Source organism: Coenobita brevimanus, chromosome 25 (genome assembly GCF_032717465.1).
Source record: "Coenobita brevimanus isolate Jiangsu-jjx chromosome 25, ASM3271746v2, whole genome shotgun sequence".
Taxonomy (NCBI): Eukaryota; Metazoa; Arthropoda; class Malacostraca; order Decapoda; family Coenobitidae; genus Coenobita; species Coenobita brevimanus.
Window position 1 is genome coordinate 12,879,360 of NC_136978.1, and position 16,303 is coordinate 12,895,662.

General features: G+C 44.6%; 1 protein-coding gene across 1 annotated transcript in view; it reads left to right on the forward strand.

Moving 5' to 3' along the window:
• The window catches only part of LOC145393776 (synaptotagmin-5-like), a 160,482-nt gene that overhangs the window by 98,087 nt on the left and 46,092 nt on the right, over window positions 1–16,303 (forward strand). Inside the window, exon 4 of the mRNA XM_080267826.1 lies at window positions 12,346–12,511. Coding sequence (XP_080123952.1) covers window positions 12,346–12,511 — 166 coding nt within the window. The remainder of the gene's footprint in view (window positions 1–12,345; window positions 12,512–16,303) is intronic.

The following is a 16,303-nucleotide window of genomic DNA, read 5'->3' on the forward strand; positions in this document are numbered from 1 at the left end:
TCTTCCTGCTATCACCGCTCTTAACACGTCTAATCCAGGGTTTGAGTGTCAGATAAAGGCCTAATCTTTCTTTATTTGACTCTGTTCACTTTTTACGATCCATATTAAGCCTACCGTTACGTTATGTCTGGCTTCACTGTTACGTTGTGTCTCGCTTTATTGTTGGATTATGTTAGGTCTGCCTTTACTGTTCTGTCATCTTTTCTTCTTTCACATCACCCTTTCTCTCGTCGTTCCTGTCTTCCCTTTCCTCAGTCCTCTGTTACTTCTCTTCACCCTTCTCTGTCCTTCTTTCCTCCTCTTCTTTTCCTCCTGTTCTCCTTTCTACCCCTTCCTTCTGTCACTTTTTCTTTACCCTCCCATTTTCCTGTATCTTTTCCTTTTCCTTCTTTTCTTGTCTTTCATTTCCCTTTTCCTCTCCCTCTCACTTTTATTCTGTTTCATTTTCGTTTCCCTTTCATTCTTTTCTCATCACTCCATTCCTCCCTCCCCCCACGTCACTCCTCTCTCTCTCTCTCTCTCTCTCTCTCTCTCTCTCTCTCTCTCTCTCTCGTGAAATCGAGTGTGTGGGTTTAAAGTGATGGTTCAAACTTCCTTCATTTCCCTCTATTCAGGTTGTTATTGCTGTTCGCTGTTTCCTTCTTCTTTTCTCACATCTTCCTCTTCCTCTCTTCATCTCCCTCTTCCACTTCCTTTCTTCTCCTCCTCTGACCTACTTCCTTTCCTCCTCCTTTCTACTCCTACTTTCATCTTTATCCTCTCCTCTCTTCTTCCATTATTTTTCTTTCATCCTCCTCTTTCCCACACTTGACTCTTTTTCTCTCCTTTTCTCTTCTCTCCTCCCCTCATCTATTTCCATTTCTCTTTTCCTCTCTCCTCTTATATTATTTTTCTCTCTTTTGGCTTTCTCTTCTCCTATTCTCCTATCATTTCTCTTCTCTCATCCCCTCCCTTCTCTTTTCTTCTCTTCTTATGTGGTGTTACTTTTCTCTCTTTTGGCTCTCTCATCCTCTCTTCTCCTATCATATCTCGTATCTCTTTCTCCCCTCCTCTCTCTTCTCCTCTCTTATATTACTTTACTCACTTTGTCTCTCTTCCCTTTTTGTCGTATCATTTTTTTTCGTCTCTCTTCCTCCCCTCCTATCTCTTCTCTTCTCTTATCTTACTTTTTCTCTCTTTTGGCTCTTCTCCTTTTCTCCTATCATTCCTCCCCTCCTTTCTCCCCCCCCCCTCTCTCTCTCTCTCTCCTGGTGTCGAGGGTGTAGGAATGCAAGGTGGTTTAAACTTTATTAATTTGGATTCATTCACGTTGACCTAATCTCTCTCTCTCTCTCTCTCTCTCTCTCTCTCTCTCTCTCTCTCTCTCTCTCTCTCTCTCTCTCTCTCTCTCTCTCACCACCGACTTTCCTTTCTCATACCTCTTTATCTCTTCTCTCACCATTCCCGTTCTCTTCTCTCTTCCCTCCTTTCCTCCTACTCTATCCTCTCTTTTCCTTCCTCCCCTTTCTCTCTTTTTCCTCCTTCCTCTCTTTTTCCATAACTATTTTATATCCAATCATACTCGAATATTTTTGATTTGGGTTAATTTTCTGTTTCTCTCCCATTTCCTATTTTTTTTCTTCCTTCTTTATATCCTCTGTTCTCTTTTCTTCCCCTTCCTTGTTTTCTTCTTCGGTTTCCTGTTTTCCATCTTTCCTCCTTCCCTATTATTTTCTTTCCTTACCTTTCGTTTTCTGTTTTCTTCCCTCCATTCTTTTTCCTGGTTCTCTCATCTTTTATTTCTTTTGTTCCATTCCTCTTATCTTTTTGCCGTCTCTCACTTTTTTTTAATTTCTTCATCTCACATTTTATCCTTTCATCCTCTCGTTCCCTTCATTCCTCCTTCTCCCCTTACTTTATTTCGTCCTTCTCCTCTTCCCTTCCTTCTTCCTTCTCCCCTCCCCTTCTTCCTTCTCCCCTTCCCTTATTTCTTCCTTCTTCCCTTACTTCTTCTTTCTCCTTCCCTTACTTCATCCTTCTCTCTCCTTCCTTTACTTCATCCTTCCCTCTCCTTCCCAAACTTCATCCTTCCTTCTCCCCTTCCCTTATTTCTTCCTTCTTCCCTTACTTCTTCTTTCTCCTTCCCTTACTTCATCCTTCCCTCTCCTTCCCTTACTTCATCCTTCCCTCTCCTTCCCAAACTTCATCCTTCTCTCTCCTTCCCTTACTTCATCCTTCTCTCTCCTTCCCTTACTTCATCCTTCTCTCTCCTTCCCTTACTTCATCCTTCTCTTTGCTTCCCTTCCTTCTTCCTTCTCGTCTTCCCTTCCTTCGTCCTTCTCCCTTCTTTCTTCCTCCTCTTCTCCTCCCATCCCCCCCCCTCCACCCTGTCCATCCCTTTCTTAACTATACTCTTTTTACTCTAACTTGGCCGAAAATTGCCATCTCTTCATCATGAATGCTGAGTTGTAACATGAGATTAACACTAGCGTATGATGCTAGTTACGAAGAAGTGCTGTGGAATGGATGTAGAGCCGTAGTATTGTCTTATTGTGCCACTGAGCTACGTGAAATTTTCTGTAAAAGGACGAAAATCTGGGCTAAGTTGAGGTGAAAAGAGTGTAGGTGAGGTGGAATACTGTTTGAATTTCTCCCTTTGAGTCCATTCTCCTGTTACTCCTCTCTCTCTCTCTCTCTCTCTCCCCAGACGTAGGAGGTGGTTCTAAGAGAAAACGTAGTCATAGCAACCGGGAGCGTTACGGAGAAAATTAGGGATTATTTGATTGTACTTATTACTTCTCCCTCAGGCTACATAGAATTTCATGTTGTGGAGTGAGGCTGCCTGGTGTTGTGCTGGCTGCTTTCTGAATTGTCCCCCCTCCTTTCTCCTTTTCTTGTGTGTGTGTGTGTGTGTGTGTGTGTGTGTGTGTGTGTGTGTGTGTGTGTGTGTGTTTGTGTGTGCTTTCTTTCCATGTCCTCCTTCCTTCCTATCTCTTCTGTCATTTCTCATCCTTTACTTTCTTCCATCCCCTTTTTCTTACCTTTTATCTCCCTTCTTCTTCTGTTCCGTCTCACATCCTCCTTTCTTCCTTTTTCCCTCTCTTCTCCCCTTCTAGCATTTCTCATCCTACCTTACTTCCTCCATTCTCTCCTCTTCTCCTTTCCTTTCTTTCTGTCTTTTCCCCTTAACTTATTTCCTCTCCTCTCCTATGCTCTCTTTTCTCATCTACTCCCTTCTTTCCCATAACTTCCTGTCCTCTTAATCTCTTGCCTCTTCTTCCCCTCCTCTCTTCTTTACTATTTTTCTTTCACGTGTTCCCAGAAGCCATTTGTCTTCTTTATTTGGCGCTGTTTTCGCGTAGCTGTTTTTTTTTTTTTTTTTTTTTTTTCACTATTGTCTTCCTCTTTCCTCTCCTTCAGTAGGGTACATTTGTTTCACTCCTTTTTTCGTGTTATCTTCTTACATTTATCATTTCTTCCTTCACCTATCCTCGCTTCTGGTTGCCTCGCTTCCCATCACCTTTCCTCGCCCCTCTTCTCATCTCTCTCTCTCTCTCTCTCTCATTGTTCGGTCTTCCTCCTTTTTTTCATGTGTACTTATATTGTCCTTCTCCTCTTATTCCCTCTCCTCTCCTCTGCTCCTCTTCTTTCCCCTCACTTCAAATTCCCCAGCCTCCACTCTGCTTTTAACCCCTTCCCACACCTTTCATTTCCTCCCCTCCCCGCCCCGCCCCGCCCCGCCCAGCCCAGCCCAGCCCAGCCCAGCCCCTCCCCTCCCCTCCCCTCCCCTCCCCTCCCCTCCACTTTTAACTCCTTCTTATACATCTCATTACCTCTTCTTCCCCTCTCCTCTCCTCTGCTCTCTTTCCTTCCCCTCACTTCTTTCCTACCCTCCACCCCGCACTGAACTCTTTCTCTTACCTCTCATTTCCCCTCCTTCCGTCCCCTCCCTTCTCCTCCGCTCCCCTCCCCTCCCTTCTCTCCTAGCAACCACTCCGCTTATAACTCTTCTTACCTCTCATTCCCTTCCTTCCCTCCTCTCTCCCTTCCCCCCCCCTCTCCTCTCTCTCTCTCTCTCTCCTCCTCGAGGGTGTGGGTGTCAGGAGGCGTTAAACTTTTTTCATGTGTATTTTTGCTCTTCTCGCTGTTCAGTCCAGGTCGTTATCTTGCTCCTATTGCTGTTTTTATGCTCTCTCTCTCTCTCTCTCTCTCTCACTTTTCCTTCTGCAGTGGGGTTTCCTGGTACCCTGTTCCATTTCTAATTTTCCTGTACTACTCTTTACTTAACTTCTTTCAGCCTTTCGTTTTTTGTGCCTTCCTTCTGTTTTTTTTTTTCTCTCTTGCCTCTTCTCCTCTCTTCTCTCTTCTTTTCTTCTTTTTCCTCTCTTCTCTCTTCTTTTCTTCTTCTCCTCTTGTCTCTTCTTCTCATCTCTTTTTTTCTCCTTTCCTCCTCTTGTCTCTTTTCTCTTCTTTTCTCCTTTCCTCCTCTTGTCTCTTCTTTTCTTCTTTCTCCTCTTGTCTCTTCTTCTCATCTCTTCTTTTCTACTTTCCCCTCTTGTCTCTTCTCCTCTCTTCTTTTCTTCTTTCTCCTCTTGTCTCTTCTTTTCTTCTTTCTCCTCTTGTCTCTTCTTTTCTTCTTTCTCCTCTTGTCTCTTCTTTTCTTCTTTCTCCTCTTGTCTCTTCTCCTCTCCTCTTTTCTTCTTTCTCCTCTTGTCTCTTCTTCTCCTCTCCTCTTTTCTCTTTTCCATTCACCTTCCTGTGTCTCTCCTTCGATTCTCTCTCCATCACCTTTCGTGTTCATATCTCTCTTGTATCCTTTCTCTTTTTCCAGTCTTTATTTTTATCTTCTTGCCTTCCTCTCTTCCCCTTTCTCTTCTCTTCTTCGCTCTTTCTCTCTCTTCTCTTTCTTCTTTCTCCAGTCATCTTAATTTTTATCTTCTTGCTTTCCTATCTCATCTCCATTTTTCTCTCCTCTTTGCTCTTCTTTTCTCTCTTTTCTCCTTATCCAGTCTTCTTAATTTTCATCTTGTCTTCCCCTCTTCTCCATTAGCTTCTCTTCTTCGCTCTTCTTTTCTGTTCTTTGCTCTTTTTCTCCTTTCTTTTCTCTTCTTTGCTCCTCGTCTTTCATTTTGCTTTTCTCTTTTTTGCTTTTTCTTTTCTTTTCTCTTTGTCTTCTCTTCTCTGCTTTTCTTCTCGCTTCATTTCTTAGCTCTTCTCTTCTTTGCTCTTTTTCATTTCCTTTCATTCTTCTTTTCTCTTCTTCGCTCTTCTTTTCTCTTATTTAATCTTCTTCGCTCTTTTCCCTCTTCTTTCCTTATCCCTTCTCCATTTCCAGTCTTCAATACTTTCGTCTTACATTCCTTTCTCTTCGCCATTCTCTTCTCTTCTTTGCTCTTCAGTTCTCTTTTCTCTTTTTTTTTAATATATTTTCTTTGACTTTAACCGTTTCACCTCTCGTCCAGTCCTTTAGTTGTGCTCTCTCTCTCTCTCTCCCCCCATACAGACCTCACTCTTCTCCCTCCCTATTCCCTGAAAGGAGGAGGATGGGGGGCTGCAGGAGAAGGGGTCAATCCAGCCTGCAGTTCACCGGGTTCACGTTTCAAATGAACCTGGGGCCACAGCAACATCGTCTGCCTTTACGATCCCCTCCAACTTTCTACGATCCTCCCACTTTTTACGATTCTCCTACTTTTTACGATTCTCTCATACCTTTTACGATTCTCTCCTACTTTTTACGATCCTCTCCTGCATTTTACGATCCTCTCCCAACTTTTACGATCCTATCCTACATTTTACGATCCTCTCCTGCTTCTTACGATCCTCTCCTGCTTCTTACGATCCTCTCCTGCTTCTTACGATCCTCTCCTGCTTCTTACGATCCTCTCCTGCATTTTACGACCCTCTCCTACTTTTTACTTGGCTTACTGCCCAACCCCCTAACTTCTCACCTGCTACTTGTGTTTGCTTCTCTTTTCTCTCCGTTCTCTTCTCTTCTCTTTTTCACTTCTTCTCTCTCTCTTCCCCTCTCTTCTCCCTGCTCTTCTCTTCACGTCATCTCTTTCCCTCCCTTCCCATTTCTCTCTCCTCTCCTCTCCTCTCCTCCCTGCTCCTCTCGTGCATCTTTTCATCCGTTCCTCGTATACACAGTTCCTTTTATGAGTCTGCCTTACTTTTTGTGATTTTTTTTTATTTTTTCGACTGCCAGTTCTTGCACCCATCTTCTCTTTTTCTCTCTTTTCTGTTTCTTCTATTCTCCTCTTCTCTTCTCTTCTTTTCTCTTCTCTTCTCTTCCCTTCTCTTTTCATCTCCTCTCTTTCCTTTTTCCTTTTCTTCTAGTTTATTCTCCCATTCCTCTTTATTTTTATTTTCTTGTCTCTTTTCTCCATTCTTTTCTCTTGTCATGAATCTATCCTTATCACAAACCTTGCCACCCCTCAAATCCTCTTTTCTCTCTTTTTCCTGTTTTCTTTTGCTCTTCTCACATTTTGTCTCCTCTTTTCGCTGCTCTTCTTGGATTTGTGATGTACGTTTTCCTTGCCTCTTTTTATTTCTCTTTTATGTCCTGTTTTGTTTTTTCTTTTCTGTTCTTCTCTTCTCTTCTCTCCTCTCCTCTCCTCTCTTCTTTCCTCTCCACTTCTCTCTCATCCCCTCTCCTCTCTCCATTCCTTTTATCTTTTCTTTCCTCTTTACCTCTGCTCTCCACTCCCATTCTTCTCCTCCTTTCTCTTTTCCTTCTCTTTTCTTTCTCTCCTTTGCCACTCGTTTTCCTTTTCATCCTCTCTTCTGTTCTCCTCGCCCAGCCCTCTCTGGTCGTCACTTCATACCCTTTCATTCCTCACACACACACACACACACACACACACACACACACACACACACACACACACACACTGTCTGTCTGTCTGTCTCTCTCTCTCTCTCTCTCTCTCTCTCATCCTCGACGCTGGGCTTCCCTTGACTCTAGATGCCAGCAGTGCAGTGAAGGTGTTTGGCCTAGTTTGAGAGAGAGAGAGGGGGTAGGGGGGAGGGGGAAAGATACCAGTAAAGAAGGGATTTGGAGACAAGACTAGAGAGAAGGAGGTGGGTGGGGGAGGTAGGATAAGAGAGGGAGAGGTGAGGCTTGTGTGGAAGTGCAGTGAGAGAGAGAGAGAGAGAGAGAGAGAGAGAGAGAGAGAGCAAAAACTGAAGTAAAAAGAGAGTATACACACTTATCATCAGAATGGAGAGTTAAATCTGCAGACTCTATACTGAGACATATCAGTAACCGCAAAGACCAGTTGAGCTCTATAAACAGCAGAATAGATCCCAAACACAGCGGGAGGCCAAGTGTTTGCCTTAATGAACCATAGTGGCAAAGAAGAAAATAAAAAAATAAAGTAAAATTAGGGGAGAGAGAAACCTGTACTTTACACAGGAAAAATCATCCAGTACATTACCAGTGAGCATGGAAGTGAAAAAGTTACTACATGACAGTATTGTGATACCAACTCTAACGTACGGAAGTGAAGCTTGGACGTTGTTGGAAGGACACAAGAGCTCACTGAGAACTGTGGAAATGAGTTATTTAAGAGGAGCCTGTGGAGTCACATGGAGAGAGAGGCTGACGAATTAGGATATAAAGGAGCGTTGTGGTGTGGATGTGGATGTGATAGGAAGCGTTATGAGAACACACTGAGGTGGTTTGGCCATGTGGAGAGGATGGAGGGTGAAAGGCTGACAAAGAGAGTATATGTGAGTGAGGTGGAGAGGGTAAGAGGGAGGGGGAGGCCGAGGGTGAGATGGAGGGATGCGGTGGAGAGGTATATGAGAGAGGGGGGTGTGAGTTGGGAGCAGGGCAGTGAAATGGCGGGGGACAGGGCGACTTGGAGGCAATTTGTTTGTGGCCACCCCAAACGGGATTGAGGCGTCTGGCAATAGATAGATAGATAGATATTAACACTATGCCGGGAACCAAACCCGGAACTCTCAGGTGAGAGCCAGGTGGCAGTCCACTACGCCACGACCAGGTAAAAGTTATCTCACATTAAACAATCTTGTAACCAATGTCCCTCCGTGGCGTAGTTGATTTCTGCCTGGAACTCGCCTGAGAGACCCATTTTCGATTCCCGGCATAGTGTTACCATACTGGATGATTTTTCCTGTGTAAAGTACAGATTTCTCTCTTCATTCTGACCTGTCGTAAGTGCTTGGGATAGATTAAAAGCAACTACTTGCCCGAGTGCCAGGGGGTTATCTCAACCTCTTCATGCCCACGGGGGGGGGGGGGTGGCGGGGGGCGGAGGGACATTGGTTACAAGATTGTGACACTGTGAGATAACTTTTACCTGCTCGTGGCGTAGTGGATTGCTGCCTGGCTTTCATCTGAGAGTCCCGGGTTCGATTCCCGGCATAGTGGTAATATGTTTGATAAAAAAAGGGGGATTAAAAACAGAGTAATTTTATGCATTGGTAAGCGTTAGTCGTGTTAAGGTTATTGTTGTTTGTTGTTCAGACTGAGAGATGAAGTTACACTGAGTTACAGTACTTTATTATTTATTAAAAAAAAAAAAAAAAAAAAAAAAAAAAAAAGGGCTTACTCCTTCAGCCCGACTTCTGTTTAATTTTATTTATTCATTTATTTGTTTATGGTTACTTCAGTCGGTTAAATAATTTCAGGGTAGACTTGAACTGGGAGGGGTGGATGCTTCCTTCACTGACTCCTTCAATTAAAAAAAATAATAATAATAAAAATTAAAAAATGTACTTAACTGTTCGATAGTTTGCTCCGAATAAAATGAAGCATATGTGATACTATACCCCCTTTACTTTAACCTGGTCTAAAACTGACCTCTCTCCACATTGAATGCTCAGTCGTAACAATGGCTTAGCACCAGAATGCGATGCTAGACACGAAGAAGTGCAAAGGAAGGGACGCAGAGCTGTAGTATTGTCGTGTCCTCCTGTCGAGCTATGCGAAGTTAAACAGCAAATCGACGAAAATCTGGGCCAAACCAGCGTGATAAGAGTAAAGTAATGGGCGTAAAGAAATGGTGGCGAAACCATCAGATCTCAGCAATATTCTCAATAAAGATGATGGCGGGTTCTCTTTAAGGAATTTATTAAGTTTGAACCAGGTGTTGAATTAGTTCATTCTTGTTGCCTCCAAACAATTTTCTTCAGCTTACGGAGGATTTTTTGACCTGGAGGAGATGGATTTTGCCTTTATTTCATTCCCTCACTACAATACTGTCTTATCTAAGTTCAATTAGAATCGTCTGGAGATAGCAAGAAGACAGCAAGATACGCGTCCTCAGAATAAAGAGGTTAAAATATGTTGTTCTACTGCTTTGCTTAAAATGGCCATAAATAACCAAAAAATCTTAATATACCGTAAATACGTAGGACAGGCAGTTCACACAGTGCCAGTTCGTGGGTGAGAAATCAGGTTAAGAACAGATATGGAGGGATTATGGAACTATCATCACCAGCTTGAAAAGACTTCAGATCGGAAGGGTAGGAGTGCCCAGGTTGGAATGGAGTGGATAGTACCAGATATTATATAGAGAAACATGAAAATCGTTCGTTGGTCAAGGGAAAAGAAGAAAAGTAAAAGATGAAATGGCAGGAAAAGAATACAGACGTGAGTAAGTCATATTTTAGGACAAACAGGTAACGGATGGGTAACTAGGATAAGAGACTGGCAATGAGATGGAGTGAGAGGATGAGGTGGGCGGAGAACTGATTGGAATGGTGAGATTCGTAGCTAAGCCTAATTGGTTTGGACTAAGCTAACAGGCAATTATGTTAGGGGTGAAGAAAGCTGGGAGAGGTGCTTGCCATAGGGTGGTCTGAGGCTGGCTGACGAGAGAGAGAGAGAGAGGTTGATCTCCTTGGTGTGTCTGGTGGCATTGTTCTGATGGCCACTCAACTGCTCGCCTCACCCCACCACCACCACCACCACTGTCCTAATTGTATTCTGTCCGTGCTCACTTTGGTGTACTTACGTCCCTTCCATTCAGGCAGAATATTTAAAGGAATATTGATAATAGTCCATGTCACCGGTCAGCGCCGAAATACCTAGAGAGAGAGAGAGAGAGAGAGATGCACACATACTGTATATACATACATACAAATATAAATCCATTGGTATTTAACCATTCGTTTATACGAGCAATAATTAAAATAAGGTCTGTAATAATAATTTTTGAATACCTTGTACGCGTGTACGAACTGTGATATCTTTTTTCTCGTTCAACGAAATTCTCTCATTTGTGCGATCTTTGTAAACACCAAAATCGTTGTACGATGTTTAGGATAAACTCACTGAAATCGTAAAAGCGAGGCCGTGCTGTACATACATATGTACATTATTTATATGTGTAGATCATACGCGATGTGTGTGTGTGTGTGTTCACGGTTTTCAAGCCAGTGTTGAATATTTGCAAGAGTATAGATATCACCACAAGGTCATGAACACCATTTGGACAGCTCCCCCCCCACACACACACCTGGTGGAGTGGGTGGTGCATGAACAGATTACGATTGTTGCATAGTACACCCAGTTATACCATTTGTCCGCAACATGGTGTACCATTTGTCCACAACTTAGTATACCATTTGTCTGCAACTTAGTATACCATTTGTCTGCAACTTAGTATACCATTTGTCTGCAACTTAGTATACCAGTTGTTGGCAACTTAGCTAACCCAAGCACTGGCGAATACCACTGCTATACTCATTTCCTTTAACCTAGCCTAACATTGCCAACTGGCCATCTTGAACGGTAAATTGTAGCAGCAGATTAGTGCTGTAATATGAGGCTAATCATGAGGAAGTGCCACGAAAACGTTATTGAAACAGCCTTTTTTTTTATTACGCGCTGTGATGTAATCTACAAAAGAACATAAAACTTGGCTGCGTTATAATGACAAAAGTATCGCAGTGTGTCGAAGTATCTCAGATATGACAGATCTGTATTTTGGTTTCCTTTGTTATTTTTTCTGAAGGGAAAACTTTTTCAGGTTTTGAATCTTTAACTCCTTTCTGCTTTAAATAAATCCTTAGCTAACCTCACTAACCTCCCCCCTCTCGCCACTTTTATACCTCTTTTCTCTCTAACTTTTACATTGCAGAATATATATATATATATATATATATATATATATATATATATATGTCTATCTATCTATCTATCTATATATATATATGTATGTATGTATCTATCTATCTATATAATATCTATCTATCTATATGTATGTATCTATCTATCTATCTATCTGTATATATATATATATATATATATATATATATATACACACACACACACACACAAACTCAGTCCCCACCCACATAACCCTTTTTCCTCTTACTCTATGCTGTGTGCATGTAAAATAATCCATGTAAAGTCTCTCTCTCTCTCTCTCTCTCTCTCTCTCTCTCTCGTCTGCAAAAAAAAAAAAAATCCATTCATAACTCCATTGTCCACACTTTATCCTTCCAATCCCTCACTTCGCTCTCCCCCACTAACACTAACATTTACCCCTGTCTCTCCTACCCCCTTTCCTCCTTCCCTGTACCCCTCTCTTCCTCATCTCATCTCTCATCATCTGTGACGCCTTGCATTCTTCTGGGGACCCCCGGATACGAGATGGCCATGACGGACTTACTTCCAGGTTACCTAGTCCTCGCATGTACCTTTCACACTCTCTCAAACACTCCTTTTCTCATTCACCGTAATACTGTTCCACGCTCTTCTTTCATACCACGCAAGATCTGCTTCTGCCAACAGTGCCCTCCATCTCGCTCTCAAACTTTCCTTAGAGTCTATAAGCATTCTCTGTATTTATCCATACCATCTTAGCACATTCCTCTTTATCCACTCAACAGTTCCACATTTCATTCCTGCCAGCATTCCATAACGCTCATGATTTTACCATTACTTACACCCTTCATCCTCCCCGTGCCTGCTGGCGAACTATGAAAACCTCTAAAAAAAGCTTTCATCCATGGCTCTCTTAGTCTTGATTCTAACTCTCATTTCCTTCAAAATACAACTGCGCTCTCCAATTATATACTTTTTTCCGCTGCATTGATCTCCTATAGCCCTATTGGCCATCCTGCCATATGTATACAGTATTTCCCACATACTTAAAACTATCCACTTCCTCAAGCGTTTCACCTTCCTTCTGGACCCTGCAGTTCACTGTTTCCAACTCTCTGTCTAGAATTTCCTACTCAGAGTTGTTGTCGTACACTCTTCCATCTCCATAAAAAAGAAATTTTTCCAAAACACCACTCTCCAAAAATCACCCTCATGTCCTTACTCTCCGCTCCTCCCCTCTATTCCGCTAACACTAACTTCTCTCCCCCTTTATCCCCCCCCCCTAGACCTGGTGCTCCTCCCAGCGGTCCCCGGTACAGCGTGGTGACGCCCCTGGCCGGCGGTCCCACGGAGACCCACACGCTGCTGGGGGCTCTGTCCTCCAAGAGGGATTCAACCTACTCCTCCATGTCTGAGTACTCCGGCAGGACATCACCCACCAACTCATGCAGGGTACGTGACAGAGAGAGAGAGAGAGAAGTATATTTTTATCCTCCTCGCAAAGTCCTGATGATGTATGCATTTTACTCGTATCATTAAATTTATGCTGTCTCTTTGTTTATTAATGTAATTGATGTTCAGTGCTTGTGTGTGTTTTCGTTAAGTAACCCCGGTCTGCTTGGCCGAGCAAACTCATCAATTGGTGGAGGCAAGCAACCCCTCCTGAAGGGCCGTCCCGTGTAATGAACCCATGTTCCACCCATTCCTTTCCATTCTCTTCTCTTCTCTTCTCTTCTCTTCTCTTCTCTTCTCTTTCCTTTCCTTTCCTTTCCTTTCCTCCCCTCCCCTCCCCTCCCCTCCCCTCCCCTCCCCTTCCCTTCCCTTCCCTTCCCTTCCCTTCCCTTCCCTTCCCTTCCCTTTTCCATCCATAACTCGCCTTAGATTAACCCCTCCTCCTTCCGATCACCTGCCCTTCCCTCCTCACTCCCCTTACCACCATAACCTTTAATTCCCTCCCTCTCCTCCCTCCCTTTCCTTTATCTCCTCCTCACTCCCTCTCACTCCCTCGCCACTCCTCCTCCCTCTCTTGTACCTGTTCTTCACTACCCACGTTCTGATCCAAGTCCATTTTTCTTGGCATTTTAGAGGTTAGTGTTATCTCTCTCTCTCTCTCTCTCTCTCTCTCTCTCTCCAAGGCCCACATCCAATACATTCTACCTCCCATCGATTTTTCCTTTTTTTTTTTTTCCTTTCATCTTGGACTCCCCTCTCCTCCCCCTCATGTTCTTCTGCTCCCCTTCATTTTTTCCCTCTTTCTCCCCTCTCCTCCCCTCTTATTGCCTTTCCCCTGCCCTACATTCTCCTTCCCCCCCTCCCCTCTTCTAACTTTCATTTCCTATTCTCTTTCCTTGCATTCTCCTTTCCCCCCTCCCTCTTCTAACTTTCATTTCCCTTCCCCTTCCCCCATCCTGCCCTCTCCATGTCCCGACTCTCCTCTCCTCCCCTCTCCTCATTCCTTATTCTTCCTTTCTTCCTCGTCTTTCCATGTCTTTCCTCTTCCTCCATTCCTCACACGCTTTCTCCTCTCCCCACACTCCCTCTCCCTTCCTTCCCTCTCCATACCCACCTTCTTCTCTTCCCCCCTCCCCATACCTTCCATTCACCTCATCCCCCATCCATATACCCTCCCTTCCCCTTTTACCTCTTCCCGTACTCCCTCTTGTCTTCTTCCTCCTCCTCTTCCCATACCCCCTCTTTCCCCTCCCCATACCTCTTCTCCTGTTCCCCCTCATATCGTCTCTTCCTCCTTTCCCCATACTCCCTCTTCCTCTCTCCATAACACCCTCCTCCCCTCGTCTCCCCTCCTTATTCCTCCTTGTCTTCGTGATTTGCTATCCTTGTCTTTAGCTGAGAGAATAGTTTTGCTGGTAATAACTTTCCTTATACCAAACAGCCCTCCTTATACCAGTAGTTGTTTGCTTTCCTCTGTACTCTTCCCCTCTTCTCTTCCCACACCCCTTGCCATCATAGCCTACCCCCATTTCCTCTCCTCTCCCCTCCCCATACCCCCTCTCCCTCTCTCCCCCTTCGCATACCCATCTCTGCTCTTTGCATCTCTCTCTCTTTCTCCCCTTCGCATATCCCCCTCTTTCCTTCGCATACCCCTCTCTCCCCATCGCATACCCCTCTCTCCCCTTCGCATACCCCTCTCTCCCCATCGCATACCCCTCTCTCCCCTTCACATACCCCTCTCTACCCTTTGCATACCCCTCTCTACCCTTTGCATACCCCTCTCTCTCTATCGCATACCCCTCTCTGTCCTTTGCATATCCCTCTCTCCCGCTTCACATACCCCTCTCCCCCATCGCATACTCCTCTCTCCCCTTCACATACCCCTCTCCCCCATCGCATACCCCTCTCTCCCCTTTGCATACCCTCTCTTCCCTTCGCATACCCCACTCTTCCCTTGTATACCCCTCTCTCCCCTTCGCATACCCCTCTCTGTCCTTTGCTTATCCCTCTCTCCCCCTTCACATACCCCTCTCCCCCATCGCATACCCCTCTCTCCCATCGCATACCCCTCTCTACCCTTCACATACCCCTCTCTTCCCTCTGCATACCCCTCTCTCCCCCCTCCCCACACCCTTCTCTCCCCTCTCCCCATACCCCCCATAAAGTGGAGTTCTCTTGCAGTGATCGCTGACCACATCGGGGAATTTCTCTGGGGAGGGTGAAGTTTCTCTCTCTCTTTCTCTCTCTCTCTCTCTCTCACACACACACACACACACACACACACACACACACACACACACACACACACACACACACACACAGCCCTCCCTCCCTCCTTTCCATGAAGCCATCCAAGCCAGGCAAACTACCAGCTTTTTGCCCTCAGGTTATGAAAGGCAAGAGTGTGCCATTGGACGTGTCTCCGGGGGCTGCTGAGAGAGAGAGAGAGAGAGACGTTATAGGATGAGATATTAACCCTGTCGATACGATGACACATTTTTCTGTTCGATATTTTGCTCAGTTTGGAAGAAGGCATTAGTGTATAACCCATCCAGGAGAGAGAGAGAGAGAGAGAGAGAGAGAGAGAGAGAGAGAGAGAGAGAGAGAGAGAGAGAGAGAGAGAGAGAGAGAGTGGGAGTGGGGATAAGAAGTGGAAGGGCGAGACAAAAATTAAGTCTACGGTAAAAGCTTGCCTGATTTCATGGAGAGAGAGAGAGAGAGAGAGAGAGAGAGAGAGAGAGAGAGAGAATAGAAAAGGCCACAAGAAAATATCCTTCGGTTGAATAAAATTGCCTGAAAACTGGAAGAATAGCATAATAAGACGTAGCCGTATTGAAGGGATCAGAGTGAGTCAGAAGGAAGATGTGAGAGCAGCGAGACATAGATACTGTAGAGTGATAGACGTTAAGACAGGAATACGTAGAGATAGACCACCAAAACTACATACACGGTTAGAGAGAAATACAGTTTTATGAGAGAGAGAGAGAGATTGAGTGATGTGGGTCAAGGCAAACAGAGCCAAAAGGAAAATGGAATATGCACACAAGGAGTTGGGGGAAGCTGTACCTGAGAGAGAGAGAGAGAGAGAGAGAGAGAGAGAGAGAGAGAGAGAGAGAGAGAGAGAGAGAGAGAAGAGAGAGAGAGAGACGCTTTATAAGGACAGGATGAACTTGTTGCTGGAGGGGGACGCCTTCACGTGCTGGCACCGATATAACTTGGCCCGGGTATTCAGACGTCCCTCAACTCCCTCCCGGTCCCTCAAAAGGTGGATGGGGGGCTGTAGGAGAAGAGCATGTAGTTGTAGCAGCCTTTAGTCCACCGGGTTCTCGTTTAGATGAGAGAGAGAGAGAGAGAGAGAGAGAGAGAGAATAAAATAGGTGGAAGGGAGAGACAAATATTAAATCTACGGTAAAAGTTTGCCTGATTTCATGAGAGAGAGAGAGAGAGAGAGAGTGTACGAAAACTATAACAACATGCCTACAGTAATATCGGAGGTTAACGCTAGAGGGGCACTCAGTGGAGCGCATCTCTCCGACAAGGGCAACGAGAGAGAGAGAGAGAGAGAGAATATATATACATGCGAGGGAGAAACGAGAGAAGGGGAAGGGAGAAAGGAAATCGATAGAATGATAAACTGAGCGAGAGAGAGAGAGAGAGATGGGGGGAGAAGGAACAGGAGGATAGTAGAACAGTGCCGAAGCGAGAGAGAGAGAACAAAGAAAGTGAACCAGAATTAAGGATTGGGAGAAGCATGAGAGGAAGACCGAGGCACGATATTATTTTCATGGCTTT